The sequence below is a fragment of the Lampetra planeri genome, chromosome 2 (genome assembly GCF_965212315.1).
Source record: "Lampetra planeri chromosome 2, kcLamPlan1.2.h2, whole genome shotgun sequence".
Taxonomy (NCBI): domain Eukaryota; kingdom Metazoa; phylum Chordata; class Hyperoartia; order Petromyzontiformes; family Petromyzontidae; genus Lampetra; species Lampetra planeri.
The window spans coordinates 12,103,507-12,121,773 of NC_136108.1; the positions used below are offsets into that span (position 1 = coordinate 12,103,507).

At 42.0% G+C, this 18,267-nt stretch overlaps 1 protein-coding gene across 2 annotated transcripts; it reads right to left on the minus strand.

Annotated features, from left to right (window-relative positions):
• Window positions 1-13,821: 13,821 nt before the first annotated feature.
• Window positions 13,822-16,660, minus strand: LOC144728053 (palladin-like). Of its 2 annotated transcripts, none has more exons than XM_078607294.1 (4): window positions 16,030-16,660; window positions 15,492-15,614; window positions 14,580-14,708; window positions 13,822-14,414 (listed from the first exon to the last, which is right to left on the minus strand). In XM_078607294.1, the coding sequence occupies exons 1-4, from the start codon at window positions 16,478-16,480 to the stop codon at window positions 14,155-14,157; spliced, it is 963 nt and encodes a 320-aa protein (XP_078463420.1). In that variant the 5' UTR covers window positions 16,481-16,660; the 3' UTR covers window positions 13,822-14,154. The 2 variants fall into 2 exon arrangements, with proteins under 2 accessions (XP_078463420.1, XP_078463410.1); XM_078607284.1 differs by having other exon boundaries at window positions 14,580-14,711.
• Window positions 16,661-18,267: the final 1,607 nt, after the last annotated feature.

Consider the following 18,267-nt stretch of genomic DNA (forward strand, 5'->3'; position numbering starts at 1 on the left):
ACATGGTGGAATTCCTAATCACAGCTTGAGACTGTGGAATGTGTGCAGTCTGTTGAGCACTTTGGCCAATCATACCACCATGGAAACAGCTTCCACGTCTGCCAGATTAACTCATATCAACCTTTGCTTTGTAGTGTATTACACAGCGAGGCGATCATTCGCTTTATAAAAATCACTTTGTACTTTAGTTTGAACGTGGAGCTAGGCTGTAACTATGCGTTTGTGGGATATTGCTGTATATTACTGTAACTACTTAGTCAAACTACTATTTGTGACTATGCAGACAATGTTCTTAAAACTATATATCGCCTACCCTATCATGGGCCATCGAGGCGTTTTAACAAGTGATATTACCAGGGTCTCATGAGATTAGTGGCGCCTTCCACTTTCTCAAACGTCAGTGCTAAGTCTACTCTGAGGAATTAAAACATTTTCTAATTCTTTTGGCGCAAGGTCAGACTGTGAACATTTGTGGTAGTGTCTGGTCCCTCGGTTCTGCCTAAAATATATTTTGACGAGGCTCTCAGGATATCGTCTGTGAACAAGTCTCAATCAACACATTTGCGAATTTGCGTCGTAACACATGCTACTGCGTGCTTATTGAGGCCAGGGCAATGACCTAAAATAACTATTTAACTGATTTATTTTCTAACTAGAGGGTGCTGTACGATGAAAGTGTCGGAATCGCTGGTTTAATATAGTTCTTTTGCTAAGCTTGTACCTACAACACATTTAGTTTCGTTTCTGGTAGCATTCAAATGGCTTTCTACTGCCCTCTGTCGATATATTCGTATAATTGATACTGTAGCATGCTCCCGTGGAACGCTGATTCGTTATAGCGCTCTTTTACATGGCGACATTTTTTCCGAAAAAAAATGAAGAGAATCCAAAAGTCGCTTTCAAGAACACGCTGCACCGGTCAAGAAAACGCACCCGCCACCATCCTAGTTTACATTCACTCCAGTCAGTGAGAGCGACCAGCACCGGCGATTTTATTATGACGATTCGTGGTCATGCACGGTCCCCAAATATGCAAGAGACATCACAGCGATACACTCCGCCTGCCTCTTACGCGGTTGTTTGGCACGACCACCTGACGATGGCATTGTAGTTGTTGCTCTGCATCTACGTCAGCCAAACGAACGAAGAAGAGACGTACGTCGACGCCTTGGTCTTACTGTCTGGGAAAAGGCCTGCAAGTGTTAGCGCTGTAAATGTGGCCAAAGTGTCAAGAAAAAGTATCACTTTGGATGCTAAAATTCAAGTGATAAGGTGGGTCGAGGTGGGTGAGGGTCATCTGGATGTATGTCATGAGCATTGGTTGGGTACGCTGGTGATTATAGTTCATAATATTGATGTAATATAGCATTTATATTTGTATAATAACGTTTACCATCTGTATTATTATCGCTGTTACCGATACCCCAATGAAGCCCCTCCTAAATTGCCCATACGTAAGAAATAATGCTGTCGGGAACACATCCCCATACATACAATGGTATAATAGCCTATTTTAGTGCTGATTCAATTCGCACTCACTTCTCCAGGAACGAATCTTGAGAACTAAGCGAGGTCTGCCCATATTGCCAGTTTTACAGCAAATTCTAAATCTATGCTATTTACAACTATGGGTATTAAAATAGTTTTGCATCACCTTGACCTGCATGAAAGAAACCAGTAAAAAATGGTTACCGGTTTGCCGCACATATATACGTCTAGCAATAAACGGGACACGTTTTACTTTTTACTGAGAAACCAAGGAATCTGGCGTGGTGTAACGAATAGTCAATACATCGGACTTGCAATCCAGAGGAAGCCGGTCCATGCTATCTCCAGGAGCGGCAGTTGAAACAATGCGGCAGGTTTCTTAAATCCCCCGCACCCATCTCTTGTCAATCCGGCAGTATAAATGCGTACACCGCAGTTATCGACAAGTTGCGTGTGGTGGGGTAGAGTGTGGGTAACTCCTCCATCTCTTCCAAGAAGTCTGATCGGCGTGTAAAAGTTGATCTGGAGCTCCCTCTACTGGAGGCCCTGCCACCAGTCACCGAGATACGAACGTCCAACTTACGAACATCCGCACTTACGAACGAACTGCCATAATATGTCATTTAACCATCCGACTTGCGAATGTTCCATGATATTTGCGAACCGAACCGTGGAACTATTTTGTTGTGTGGAGCGATTCTGCATCCCGCGTGATGCACAGCGACATTGAACCGCTCGTTCCGACAAGCAAGTCAGCATCAGGTTTCAAGATAAATGAAATGAAAACAGATTTTTTTTCCCCTTTTAACGTTACTTTACTTTATCTTTTATTTATTACACAGTATTGATTACAGTATTACATGCAAATGTAAATTAGTTCTTATGTATGAGTTTAACAATGAATATTTTTTGTGTTGAACCTTAACACATTCTATAACACTGACCGTATGCACAGTTATTGAGTTCTGAAATACGAACAAATCGACTTATACAAACGGGTCTCTGGAACGTAACACGTGCGTAAGTCAAGCACTGCCAGTAATGGTAAGTCTGCACCTTACCTCTTTAATGAGAAACGAGGACAACATGTGTCCTCATTTCTCGTTTCTGTAACAAAATACTGTGCCACGATGTGACTTAAGCCACCGTGCCATTTGAACGTTCGCGCATGCCAATCCGTGTATTTGTTATTAAATTTCCCCTGTCAACGTTCTTAGATTCCTAAAAAGTCGGAACCGATAATCGATTCTGAGAACAGTTATCGATCAGTTATTGTTAAGCAACCATACTTGTAGCATCATTGTAATGAATGTGGAACACAAACAAGTCATTCTGTAACGTAAACACTTATGTTATTGTGTCACGATAATATGCGTTGACTGTATTAGCAGCTTGCATAGCTCAGTCATGAGTGGGTTCTCCTCTGAACTAATTTCGACAGTCATTGGTTAAATTCTCCACTGGTATTTTCTGTGGGGGAATCATATCACTTGTGTTTTCTGCAAGCTGTGTCGATGACATTAAAAACCCCAATGGCGACATTTGAAAGATGAGCTTATTCTGTATGATGGCAGCGGCATAGTGAGAGCATCATCCAGCAGTGGATTGACCATGTCTGCTGCTGATGATTCTGTGCTCGTTCTGTACCTCAAATGCCAGATTTAAAGTTTAAATTAAAAAAACCCTGCAACTGAATAGAATGCAAATATATTTAATATATCCATTTATAAATACCTTCTGTCCAGTTCCCACGCCTTAAATAAACAAACAAATACAAATTCCCATGAGGCTACGTGCGGTGCGAAAGAAGTTCAACATACATACATAGGCTCTCACCTGCTTAAAATTACATTTGTTTTAAATATGAACACGTGCTTTGGTTTGTATGACTGTACAAAAATATTCCATGAGAGGACGCTATGGATCTGTTTGGTGACGTGCAAGTCATTGTTCGTGTGGGTTGAGTGTCCACTTTCAATGCAAGTTGAGTAGTAAAGCTGTTTCCTGTTGTGAAGTGTTCATGACGAATGCCCATGGCACACATCATCCCTCTTCTCCAGTTTGCAGTATATGCCACACAAATACAACTAAGAAAAACGAGTAGACTGAGTTTTTTTAGAAAGTAAGGGAGTCTACAATTGTGTAGGTTTTCGAAGTTGTGCATTCATTGCACTCTGATATGTTTTTATATGCTGTCTAACGATTCTCTGCACGGGCAGGTCCTTCAGAAATTGAAGTGAAACGTCGGACAAAATGCCGAACAACACACAGCACAACCCGAAACCATAACGGAGAGACATATCTTTTGGCGTGCTGTGGTTAATGTACCAATACAGTTTGTCAAGCTCTAGTCCACACGCCCAACCTATGCTATACCACTCCACGTTCAACAGTCGCCTTGCAAATGCATTCACCTTATCAACCCGTCCCGTAATGGGGTGGAACGGTTTAGAATATGATAAACTCTGTCTTAAGCAATGCTTGCTAAGCACTTGGCATCCAAAAATATGGCAGTTACTGTACAGTATTAAATTTGTTTTAATTTCATGTATGCAATATGTATGAAAGTCATACGTAAAATACTTTACCCATGTTAAGCAAACTGTATTATAACGTTTTTTTAAAGCTGCAATTCGTGATTGTATACTCAGCTTTTTTTGTAATAAGTTATGCAGAATTTGTGATGCATTGTACATCTGGATGGATGATTGCACACGCCAGCTCAAAATTACAGGAACCAGTAATTTTCTCCTTTTTTCTTCTTATTTTCCCAAGAAAATGTAAGTGAACTAGGTCATGCCCACAACTGTAAGGTTGATGGAACATATGTTTTCCTTGTTTATTCTCCAGTACCACTCCGTAGCTGTCGCATTTGCCGTACTTGGCCCACAGGATGGAAAGTTTATAATTCGCTCTGCATGTTTGACGTGCATGATGACCACTCTATTCAAGCTGCCACCCAAAATAAAACAAAGCATTTTTACTTCTTCCAAATGTGCACTTTTTTATCGATGGCTGTATTCCTCTGGTTGGGACTAACGACTCAGTGGCAGCCAATGGAGGGAGCATTTCCAAGAGCTTTTCCATTGCGGACTAAGAGCAACGGTATTCATCTTCTTGGTTCTTTCGGTAAAGTCACGTAGAAGGGAAATAATGAAATAATAGAAATACAATTATATAAATATAATATAATAAAATAATTCTCACGACGTTTCGGCCACAACGCAAGCAGCCGTCCTCAGGTGAAGAACAGGTCTGTCGGAAAGACAGCGTCTGAATGACGCTGTCTTTCCGACAGACCTGTTCTGTTATTTTATTATTTCCCTTTTACGTGACTTTACCGAAAGAACCAAGAAGATGAATCCCTGCAGTCACGAAAGCTTTAAATCAGAAAAGCAACGGTATTGTTTAGCGTGCAGCAACCATAAGGATTGTTACATTGCGAGACCTTGATAGATTGGTAATGGCTTGTGGAGGCCTTCATCCAGCAGTGGATTGATCATGTCTGGTGATGATTACTGGAGGTTCATCTGCCCTTGGTGAGGCTGTGATTTTCCAATATCCCACTTCCCAGTTGTGGGTGCCTTTGGCCTACTGGAGGCACATTTCGACGTTGCACTGTGCTTGGGTCCCACAACCCAAGACCAGATCCCCTTTAGCACCTCTTTCAAATTCTATTCGTGATGTTGCCAATCTCCCACAAGAAGGTTAGGGGTTGCATTTCATAAGACATTTACAGTGAAACGTAATGCTCTGTACACTACAAATGGTGAAATTAGTTTTAATCATGTATTTATGAGAAATATGACTCGTGTGGAATAAACAAATCTAAGTTTCATACTTGTTTTCCTGTAAGTCAACATTTCCCTGTTAGTTTAATTATAAACGTACTGCATGTTAAACGTTACTTCCCCACTTAGGTTTTCATCAGATACGCAATTACTGTATTTCATCCCCAATGAATGTAAGCCATTAGCCAGTCAGCTCCTCACTCCCAAAGGATGCAAACACCTTCACTCTTAAGAGCCCCTGAGTCCTGGTCAACAGCAGAGGATTGCACTGTAAAATAGCAGGAAACACTTTCTAATTTGCACTAATGGCTCCTTAAATCTCATTCCATATATGGCTTTTGCCCAAGCCCATCACTAGCTTTGAAAAACAAGGTTTAGGATGAGTTTTTACGGGTTTAACATCACTTAATTGCATGACAATTCTCTTACGTGAATGCCAAGGTCATTGACGGAATGGGGATCACATATTTAAAACGCCAAAGTTAACATGGTTGAGTGGTGACTTGGTGCTTTAAGACCATCATCGACCAGGTCTCATCCTTGACCTGTGCGTGGGGGGCTGTGGCCTCGGGTGTCAGTCTGAGAAGTTCAAGTACTTGGGTCTTTCAAACTGGTCACGTGTAATTTCTCATAATGCTATGTACGTATGTTGAACTTCTTTCGCATCATACGTAATCGGAGGTCCGCGGGAAGGACAACGGACTAAAAACAAAAAGCAGTTCTAAAGAAATGAGTTTTGAATCAAGAGATAATTTTCATAACATTTCTAAATATTGACTGGTTATATTCTTAGGGTCTTTCGGTAAAGTCACGTAGATAGGTTCAAAGGAAATAACAAAAAACTACGACGTTTCGATCGCAACACAAGCGATCATCACCTTTTCCTGATGACGACCGCCTGTGAGAATCCAGCCTTGACACCGGCCTTGGTCTTGTGGCTCCTGGCCTCTACCTTGGCCTTGGCGTCGTGGGTCCCGGCCTGGATCCAAGACTGGCTGAGCGAAATTTCCACTGCCATGTTTGGATGTCTACAGTTGCAGCAGGTGAAATAATGCATCGCATGTGTTTGTCTTTTCGCACCATTTTGGAATCTCTATTCTGGTATACACGCACAGTCCCTTTTGGCAATCCACTGCTGGATGAGGGCCTCCTCACGCCATGCAGATTGTCGGGGGGTTATTTGACCATACTTCGGCATGCTGGTGAGAGAGGGTTGATGAAAGCGGGGAGCTTATATTTGTGAGCAAGTACAGTAAGACATCATAACAATAGAGTTTGCTTCACTGCTCTCTCCTGCACATCACGTATTTTTGCAGCCTTGCGACAACCCGTTTGTGCATGGCACTCTCCAGGCTCATTCCAACTTAGTTTCCACTGAGCACATTCCAGGTGCTCTGGTCAGGTCTTGGCGTAGCCATATTAAGCGAACTACTAAACTATAAACAATTTTATTTTAGCAGGTAGGGCCCACTGAGAAAAATAGCTTTTTTCAGATGCAGTTATATCAAGGACTTTACACAAATTACATCAATAGAGTACTCAATTGTACCTAGAATATTTTTCCCCTCTTCTGTGAAAATAAAGAAACTGCCACTTCAATGCTTGCAAGGACACTTTGACGTTTTTCAGCATAAATTTCATTTTTATATTTTGTTGAGTCATCCATGCATCATGCGTTTTTAGAAGGTGCAATATTTCTTATTTTTTATTATTATTATTACATAACATTCAAAGTGTTTCCAGTATTTTCTGTCATGTAAGATCAACATTTGTACTGCAAAACTTAATTAACATTTCTGGTTTTATATTTAAACGCAGAATCATTTTTTTTTATAGTGGGAAGACCTGTAAAAATGTCTTCCCAAGCTCTCATATATAAATATATCCACGTTATATTTTGCTTTAAACGAAAATAATTTTCTCAAAGGCCAAAATAATTTCCCAATGTACCGATGGAACTAAATATCAACCAAGTCTAACTTAATTACAGCCCTGCTCACGCTAGAATAGCCAGGAACTGATCAATCACCAATCATGCACCATTAGGCAGTACGCAGTATTGAATTATGACTAGATTTTCAAGGTAGAAAGAGCCAATACAAATACAAGCGCTCTCAAGTATTATAAGGTCTGGGATGTGGTATTTAAAAATATACATGTTTGCTCCAATCATGTGTTGTAGAGAAACATGACATCACAAAATGTGACTCGTTGTAACATGAGATTAACAATCAGCTATGTGAACCATATGTGCAGTTGCGTTAGGTTGATGAATATACGAGGAAGCATTCGGTTTCAACACGTTCCCTCTTGATTGGAGGTATTCTGTCAATTTTAACACCAGGATGTTGACCACAAATTCGTGCCAAAAAGTTTTACCGTTCAAAGAATGAGAAACATTGTTACAGCCCCTCACATACACAATGCATCGATGCTGACCTTGTGATTCAAATTGGCATAAAAGGCTGAGGAAATATACCTCTCCTACTTTAAATGAATGAAACATCTCACGGACATTATATACAGATTACTCGTTAAAGTATTTTTTAAAAGTATATATATAATGTGAACAAAACGTACGTTAATATGTAATATCACAGGAAATACGCCGTTACATTCTACACCCCTCGCTAAAGAACAGTAACATATCCTCGCCCCGTTTCAGGAAATCTTATTGCAGATTATAGAAAGCTGTAAATCTATTACAGTATTAAAATTCCTCATGATACATTTTATACAACATTTGTCTTACCATTGTTTAGCACTAAAGTGAGGAACAATAATGGTCTGTATGTACAGCCCTCTATCCATCCACCGCTGTGTTAGTCATGGAAGTTGTTTGACCAGAATTCACCAAGATCATCAGTGTAGGTTGGTGAAAGAAGGACACAGGACTGGTTCTGATATCATCACCCGTCACGGATGTTAACTATGGTTTGGAATTAAACTCTAAAAAGTAAACTTCTTCTTGGTTCTTTCGGTAAAGTCACGTAGAAGGGAAGTAATACAATAATACAAATAAAACATAATAAAATAATTCTCACGACGTTTCGGCCACAACGCAAGCAGCTGTCCTCAGGTGAAGACCAGGTCTGTCGGGGAGACAGCGTCTGAATGTAGCGTTATTATGTTTTATTTGTATTATTTTATTACTTCCCTTCTACGTGACTTTACCGAAAGAACCAAGAAGATGAATCCCTGCAGTCACGAAAGCTTTAAATCGAAAAGTCGTGAACTTGTGAACAAGTTGACTCTCTTGAGAAGAATTCCACTTACGTCCATTATGTCCAAGCACTCTAGCTCGTTTACAGAAAGGACTGAGTAAGTAAGGCCACAATGTAACTTGTATTACATATTTACAACGTTATATTCTACTACATTAAATGTTTTATTTCATCTTTAAAAAATTGTAAACCTACAAATACAACCTCATGATTTCTCTCAGTCAACAGTATTGCCATCGGGTGATCATTATTGTAAACAACAATAATGTGAGTGTTGAATGTGGTATTACCATTTACATTTTGACGCAAAAATGTGAAACCACGTTGTTTGTCAGTGCATTCCCTGGTCGGTGTGATTTATTGACCCTGGTTCTGCACATCGCATGTAATGATTAAAGCTCCCACAACTCTGTGTGAATGCTGTTATAGTGATCTGTCTGAGAACTTTAACTTTCCCAAAAACATGTGTACTGTAACCTAATCACAAATCAGCTATTTCCTGCTATTAAAGAAATCCTGCATGGGAATTTGCTCTGTTGACTCCCATATGTATTGTGAGTACGTGTTTACCACTGCCCCCACACTGTCACCAAATGTTGAAGGGTCAAGTATTTGAAGAGCAAATTATATTATTATTCGTAAAAGATGGGCTTCACAATGTTATGATTTAACCTTACGGGACGCTGTTGAGAATGTGACATGCATGTCGTATATCAAAGTGACTTAGTGAATACTGACCTGCAGCCTGTAAGTCCTAAGAGCAATCAACATCATCGTCAGCTATTCTCTATCAACTTATTGGGTGAAGGCCTTCTCACACCAACGCCATCAAGCATGGTCTTGGGTGAGATCATTACAAGTTGAAGTTTACATTTTATTTTGCTTAACCTGATGAGAACTCAAGAGAGACAATTTTAAGAGTGACCTGGGACATTCATCTGCCAGTAGAGGGAGATGATTGTGGGTAATTTTCTAATTAGGTAAATTTGGACTGATTTCTGCACAAAGTGGCCAACTCTTGAAGCAGATGGCACGTGTTGTTATCGTTTTTACACCCGCAGTAATACTCAGGGTGGCCACTGGATTCGCACCGTGAACCTCTGAAACAAGCGGTGAACGTGCTACCGCTAGGCCATGTCACTGCCCAAGTAATAAATATTTGGATACACAGGGGCTTGCCTAGGTGGTACAGTTTGGAAAAACTGCTTTGTGGAAAGGCTCCCTTGCATTCATGCCATGAACACAAACACATGTGTGTTTACATTACCCAATTCACAGGCCAACCATCCCATACGTCTGTCTTTAGTGGTCAACGCTGCCTAATAGCTTCTCATGCAGGCACTTTCGAGACTCTGTCATGCACAAGACGCGAGTTACAATGTGATAGGGCCCAGGGGGAAAATCGGTGCAATGGTTATAGCACAGTGCGCCATGAAGCGGATGGCCCGAGTTTGATTTTGAGCCATCAGAAGCAAGTGAAGTCTCAACGAGTCGTGCATGTGCTTCATATCACCAGCTGACAATGACCAGCGTGATTAAGTATGGTCAAACAACGTCCCTTACCGACATGGTGTTGGGAGGCCTTCATCGTGCAGTGGATTAACAAAGGAATGTATATTATTATTCGATCATTTTCGGGCCCACCTTTTGCTACGGTTGTAAAATATTATTGAGTGGGTATACATAATATAAAAGTTAGAGTTTTGCTGCTTTGATGGTTTTCGCTGCAAAAATGTCTCTTGAACCCCAGTAATGTTACATTTTGCCTCAACAAATTTTTTTTCACAACAGTAGCTGTTATAATGTAAGTGCGTTTGTGTGGATATGCAGTGCTGCATATGCATGCGCAGTTTATTTGTATTAAAATAATCACGAGTGCTTCCTTGGATCATACACAACAGTGTTAAACAATTATGAACAACACTGTATGCAGTATTCAGCAAGCGTGACTTCAACCTATATAAACAAAGAAATAATTGCTGTACTTAGTAAATAATGTAAACAAACACACATATATTGTAATGTGTCTACGTGATTGCAATCAACAATCTAAACCCAACATTCCTTTAAGCAGCATATTCTGGTCAAGCACATGAGACATTTGAACATTTTTTTGTTATCCTGATGCCAATATTCTAGAGTTTTATTTGCAGATTACAGACGAATCACTGCCGGAATCTAACTTGTTACTGGATTTTTTTTGTCTCGCTTTAAAAAAAATCATGTTTATTCTTCCTTTAATGAGTTGTTCTGCGGTGTATTTTGTGACATGTAAACATTTCAATTGAGAGGCAGTGCAGGTGGTTCGCCGTTTCCTCTCCCAACGCGACGGCTAAAACAATGGTGCACGATTCGTTCATTGCCCCGCCTCTGTATGTACAGGGACTCCTCTACTTACGAGCGAGTTCGGTTCCAGAGGTCTGTTCGTAAGTCCTACTTTACTCCTGTCGATTCCAAACGCGTTCTACGGCATGTACACTAAACACGGGAATGGCTTTAAACATTTCATCATTTCTTGTAGATATAGATGGCACTGGTTCTTTATGTTCTGCAGATGTAGCTGCCACCACCACCATCTATTGGGCGGCAGTTTAACTTACGACTCTCGGACCGAAAAGTTAACTGGACATACGGACAGGTTTGTTTGTATCTCTGAAAGTTTGTAAGTCGAATGTTCCTAAGTAGAGGAGTCCCTGTATTTTGAACTTATTTCACACCGTACGTAGACAACCATGCTAATCGGTGGTACGGGGGAAGGACAACAAACTAACACAAAAAAAAATCAGTCCTAAAGAAATTCGTTTCAATATAGCTGATTTAAAAGTGCATCGCTCTAGTGGCTTCCTAATATCGGAGGAGCGTTCCAGACGGCCGCAGAAGTGCATCTGAAAGCGCGCGTTGCAGTGGCCGTCTACCCAGCAGTATAAATGGGTTACACCAGGGTTGGTATATGAAGCAGGTCGTATTTGGTTAGGTAAAGTGTGGGCACCCCCACCTATTCTCAAACGTCAGGCCACTGTGGGAGCGTAGACCAAAACTACCCTCTCGAGGGGTTCTCTTAAGCTCCCTCGAGTGGAGGTCCTTTCGACAGCATTGGCACGAGCAATCAATGGCAGGGTTGCGACTTCACCTCTTTCACCGTTCACAGGTGGCTCTGGAATGCACGTGGGTTGGTGTGGGATTCACAAAGCCAAGGCCAAAGACTTCAAAACTGTCCCTGAAGTCTGTTGTTGGTGGCCAAGGCCTGGCCTCCAGGATTACACGACTGCAATGACAACTGTTTTATTAAACGGATATCTTGCTTAATTCTTTACATTTACACTGTGGGAGATCTAAACCCCGCTATTATCTGTATACGACCACATAAATTTCTAACAAAGCTATTTTTGTACCAACAGAATTTACTCGTAGAGCATTGCTTAAAATACATTTTTACTTTGTTTACTGCTGTCATAAACATTTACAAAGCTAGCTCTGGTTGCTTTCATACGTTCTGTGCAGAACTTATTATATTATTTAATGATAAAATGGAGTGATACAAGTCGCAATGTAAGAGCAATATTGTATACATTGTTGATCTGTAAATGTGTAATGCATTGTGCCGCTGCAAGTGACATTGGGTTACATCTGTTGAGCATCAAGTACAGTGTCTAATGTAGGGTTTATGCCGATTCACGTTTATAGCAACGTTCTTGAATGCGGTTGTGTTTAAAGCGAATTGCACATCATCCCGTATCGTCTTAGACATACCATATACACCGTTTCATTCACAGTTTATGGTAACAAGACAGGCAAATAGCTTTAACACTTTGGGAAGGAATTTGGCTTTATACTCAGTTTATTTTTTCGGCGACTAAAGAATAATTTCATTTAGTGGTTCGAAATAGCATTTCTCCAAAATGTGTACGGTAGATTCCCTTTTAGGGAAATGTTTACTTTTATATACAAGACACGGGAATATTGTCCATGCATAAGACTATATTTAATTCAAACACAATGGACTAACCTACTTTGTTGAGACAGCAAAGCTCTGAAGCTTATATAATGAAAATGGTTGATCGACAGGTTTGTTACAGAAGGAAAAATCAACAGCATTCACAAAGTTAAATGCATTACTGATATGCTCATTTATTTATTCACTTACATAATGCAGGGGAAGAAAATCTCATATACGATACTTCGTGATCCATGCTAATTGAGAATAACAACTAAAGTGTGGGGGTCTACACAATAAAGGAATAAGTGAACTTTCATTTTCTTGCACGGCAGTTGCATTAAGACATGCCCAGTGCGTAATTCGAGCGTGCAGGCACTGTCTGGTGCTAGGAACTGTTGCCCCTGGGGTATGGTGTGCCTGTATTTTGGGGTTGCTGTTTGGTAACGTGCACATGTTAATGCTAAGAGTGGCATACCTTGGTCGCATTTTCTGGGTGTTTGGGATATCGCAATACGAACCGCTGTGTATGGTGTACCTGGGTGTGCCAGGAGCAAAGATAATCCACTTGATACAATGCAAATCAGAAGTGTAACAACGTCAGTGTTTTAGCGTCACAAAATGCCTCAATGCTGCACATTAATGACAGCTCCCTCCTTCAGGGATAAAGATGTTTATCTTATAACGATCTTAAATGTTTTAACGACCCATAAAGTATGTTTTTTTACGGTTTAACGATGGATAGAAAACATTTGCTCAAAACAATTTACTTTGAGGCTACACATAATCCCTTTAACTTTTAATGTTGTTCATAGTTTATTTTCTAGCATCTTCAATTGTAAAATAACGAAACTATTTGAATACAGGTATCACTCGATTCATGAACGTTCGATTTACGAAATTTCGCGTTCACGCAATTGTCAAATTATGGACACTTCGATTTATGAAATCGAATTTCTGCGTGAACGAAATTTCACATGGCACGTGCCACGAGATCCAACAAGAAGCACCCGGGAGACTGCAACATTCATCCGCGACATCATCACGATATCCTGACAGTGCAACAGTAACGCATCCACATCACCTTTCCAGACATTCCAACAGGCAGATATTATATTTGTTTAAAACCCATTGTTATTCAATCGTTTTTAATGTCTGTTCTGTATTGTTACTTTTCTATTATATATGTGTATATTTTAGGTTAGGAGTATAGTTGTAATGACTGTCCAAAACACATTTCCTTATTTTTAGTATTGAATTCATGGGAATAACGATTCCGATTTTCGAAATTTAGTTTTTCGCGGCGTGTTTTTTGAAGAACACATCCCTTTCGTACATCGAGCGATACCTGTCTTCGCTTAGCAATAAGGATACCAACTAGCAATAAACTTGTGTACATCTTTTATTTTGTGTGTCGGCATAAAGCATGAATAAACTACATTGAATAGTAAAACACTCATCTATATTTAACTAAAGCATGAATTATGTTGAAACAGAGCGGCTATATGTAGCTACATTTCCACCAAAATTTTAATGTAAAAAGGTCTGCATGTGGACATATATTACTCATCAAAACGATAACGAAAAACACAATTGGGCTTAGTAGGGGTGGGATTAAAATTCGCATGCACAATCTTATTTCACTTTCGGAGCTCTGCTTTGCGCAACATTTTGGTGGAAATGTATGAGCAGAGGCCTTCTTCTCCTTATCATGCCTCTACTCGTTCCCCCCATCGTCTTCTTCCTTTCCTCCATCATCCTCTTCCACCTCCATGAGTTCCACCAGCAGCTCACCGGAACAAGAATCCTCTCCGGCCGCGTTCAGGGCCTTGCAGGTGTAACGGGCGTCATCTTCTGCCAACACCTCTGTGATGGTGAGGGTGCACGTGCCATTCTCCTCGTACTCCACTTGCACTCGCAGCGTTTCTTCGATCACGTCATCGTTCTTGTACCAGGTCACTTCGGGGTCAGGGTTGCCTAACGTGGTTTGGGAACAGAAATAACACGCAACTCATTATGCTCTGATGTGAAGAGTTTTTGGGTAAGAAAACATCACGGTTAAAAACCACGATGCATTGTTTTTATATATGCGGTTAATGCTGCATTGCTCAAATGAAAAAAAAACATTTCATTATACTTCACCTTCAACTTTGCACTCAAACTTTGCAGCACTTCCTTCCACCACCTCCACATCACGGAGAGTCTTGGTAAAACGAGGCTTTATTTGCTGAGCCCCATTATCAGACTTAACAGGGGGTTCTTCTTTCTTTTCTTCTGAAAACAATAATATAATCATAGTAGTAACAAGGATAATTGGACCATTTCATTTGGCATACCTTTGTATACTCTTCATACAAGGACATGTGCTCACCATCATGTTTACACAGTATTTATTTGCACAAACCAGAGCGAGCATAAAAGAGTGGTGTGTGTGTGTAATTTACTGATGACAGCTGAAACGCCGCCGCTGTGCCAGGAAGGCTGTGAGTAAAGTCACACTCATTATTGACTGTACTGGGTGGCCTGCAGGGCCTGCCCTGCAGGCCACCCACTCACAGGGATGGATGGCACCTCGCCGCTTGCGTTAACATAAGCTGAAACGCACCTTAAAGTATTCTAAGCAAAGCATCAGACGATACCGCTCAACCGCGAACGCAATGTCAATGGACATTGCGTTTGCTGACATTAAAACTGATAACACTCAAGTATGACATTCAACGCTGGAGGAAATCTCTGAAGTCCCTGCTTGTGCCGGGGGCCTTTATGCCGACACGAGCGTGAGCAAGACATCGCTGGGATGCACCTTTACCTCTCGACATTTTTTCCTGCATTTAAACAGCGAAAAAAAACCTACAAATATCCGAATCAATAATCATTCTGCATTCGTTGCAAGGCAAAGCCGCATAACATGCACGCATGATATTTCCAAATTAATCTGGCAAATGTGCACTGCGGTTGGGGTGTGGGGGGTGGGGAAGCAAACCGCAAAGTCGAATCTAATGAGCATCAGCAATCCACCGTTACGCGAGCCTGGTGTCCTCTGCACACACGTACGTTTCTTGACCACGCCGAGGTTGGCTTTGCAGGATGCTTTCCCCGCAGAGTTCTCGGCCAAGCAGACGTACTGGCCAGCGACGTCCTTCCCAGCCTTCGCCACCGTCAGCGTGCACGCGTCTCCTGCGCCGCCAACGTCGAACGGATCGACGAAGAAACGCGACTCAACCACGTGCCATCGCATCTCTAATTGTCTCATCTCCAGCTATATCTATGCGCCGTGCGGGCAGTGAGAGTTGTCGAACGATACTTCGCCACGCTGGTAAATGCGGGTTAGCGAAGGTTGGGGCCAGTGCAGAAAAACGTGATTTTTATGCAGCGATCCTAGACAATTTTGTGTTTCTCTGCATTATTGACGTTTTCACTAAAGCCCAAAAACAACGCATATTCGCATGGTGGTCACCCATCCAAGCACTATCCATACTCAACCCTGCTAAGCTTCCCAGGTCTGGCTTATATGCACACTTAATCTCTATTACCAAGGCACGAGTTGCGTCAACACACACACACTCACACGCACACACAAGGCAAGGCGCACCTTCCTGCGAGATTGCGAGGTCCTTGGAGGGGCGGACGGCCTTTCCGTTCACGGTCCAGGAGATTTTGGGCGCCGGCTGACCCACAACCCGGCACTGAAGCACAACCTTCTCGCCCTCGAGCACCTCGGCGTCGGACAGAGCCTGCGAGATCTTGGGCGCAGAGGTGGCGACAGCCGGAGGAGCCTCCTTGACCTTGGGAGCAAAGTGCCCTTTCGCGGTTTTGGAGGCATCCAGCGGCTTGGGCTGCTCACCTTGAGGGCTCTGCTTCGGCTGCAAGAAGATGTTGCCCGATAGTTTCTTCGGCTCGGGGGTTTCTTTCACTTTCACGTGGTTGTCGGGAGATGCCCCAGCGGCTGGCGGGGTCTTCTTCTTGTTTAGCACCGCTCTGAAGTCTACCTGTGGGCTCGGCTCCACTTTGGGCTTTGTCTGATTTAAAGCACGAAAAGCCATGGTCGATGTGGGGGGACGCGTGCCGTCGAGAAGATGTTTCGGTGGTCGCCTTGGGCTTTTGACTGACTGCGCTGCCCTGCTTGTCTGGGTGGGGATGCCTCCTCCTTCTCTGTGTCTCGCCGTGACACCGCTGGGCTGTACGGCTCGCGAGAATGCCGGCTTTCTCTGCAAACGGGAACCCCGTGCAGATGGATCACAACAAGGCATGCCTATATAGGGATAAAAGTTTCGAACACGGCATCACAGAGGCCCCCACGCGGATTTTCACTTCCAGTAAATTCCGCTGGCGGAATACGAAATGTTTCATTTATTTTTGAGTATCCTCTGATGTTTGTTGTTGTTGTTGAGGTTGGATTGGTGCCAATTTTAGAAGCAAGATGAAAAGTTTCGATGGATATTTTTTTTATATAATGTAATATAAACGTGCTTTTTTCACTTTTACCGGCAGTCTTTTTATAATGGTTTTTTTTCTCCCGTCGCGTGATCAATTGTTTTACTCCGGAGGTTAAAACTCCACTCTGCCCACACCGCTGCAGCTATTACACAATAATATATGGTAACGCTACCTCGTTAATCATCATGGTGGGTATTTTAGCGTCTCTAGCTTATACACACTGCAGGACCTACAGGCTGTTTGACAGCTATCCTAATTGAAGGGGGTGGGGATATGAATGTGCAAGGATATTGGTAAAGACATGTGGATGTTACATTACACCACGCGGAAGCATATGCAGCCCTTTGTCAGTCCATTTGCTGGATGACAGCCTCCCCACGCTGCGCTGCTCGGTGGGGATTATATGACCATACTTCACCACGCTGATCAGTGCGGGTTGAAGGCAGGGAGCATAGACGTGGGAGCATAGACATACCATACAACACGATGGTTTTAGTACCCTCCTGCTGCCCATCACGTAGCCCCGTACGTACTATGCCAATCCTTTACCTACCACGTACAACAGCACATTGTTCCCATGCACAGCAACCTGCTACCATGCGCAACCTTCTTCAACATTCTGTTGTGCATGGTAACGTGTTGGGGACTACAGCCACAATTGTACCGTGGGCCATCGATTGTTGATATCGAGTCGAAATCTACAAAGTGCAGCAGCCACGGAGAGAAGGACATGTTAAATCAATTCACGGGGACAGAGAGGATAAGAGTGGATCCGTTTCTGTGCAGGCAGCAGAGGTTGACGGGGTTAGACATTGCGAACAGCGTGGGAAGGATGAGAAGGAGCATCCCACCCACTGTTCGTGCACCGTAGTATGTTATATGTTAGATAACGTCTACATTACATGTAGAGTTGCCTCGATATAATTTTCACGATACGATATTGAGGCTCACGATACGACGATTATCACGACATCAGTTTTCGAGGACGCAATGATTGTATTTTAACGTCCCCGCGTTGATCTTTTTCTCTGCTTTCATTCCATAAGGCGTACAACGCACATGCTGTCAGTCACACGATGAAGGTAAATTAAATATGAAACTCCCGAAGGTCGTGATATAATATAATCGCCAAGCCGTCAATTAGACCGATTAATATTATGTAGTACTCGTATAATGTATGCTATATATTTATTCACAAATTTTTATTTCTGTTTTGAGTTTGTTAAATTCTGGATATCGTGTCAGGAATTAAAAACGTAAGGGAACAAATTCATGAGCAACGATCATCACGATCTAATGATATGCTGCACAACGGATGATACGATTTTTGGTGGATCTTGAATTGTACGATATATCGCAGTATCGCCAAATTGCAATGACCCGAGTATTTATA

What these genes read in the sequence shown, in the direction of transcription:
- LOC144728053 (XM_078607284.1), bottom strand. Translation starts at nt 16,480, where the DNA reads ATGGCTTTTCGTGCTTTAAATCAGACAAAGCCCAAAGTGGAGCCGAGC. An exon ending in CCTCGGCGTGGTCAAGAAAC is followed by an intron (nt 14,712 to 15,491) that starts GTACGTGTGTGC and finishes TATTGTTTTCAG; the next exon opens with AAGAAAAGAAAGAAGAACCC. An exon ending in GTTTGAGTGCAAAGTTGAAG is followed by an intron (nt 14,415 to 14,579) that starts GTGAAGTATAAT and finishes AAACCACGTTAG; the next exon opens with GCAACCCTGACCCCGAAGTG.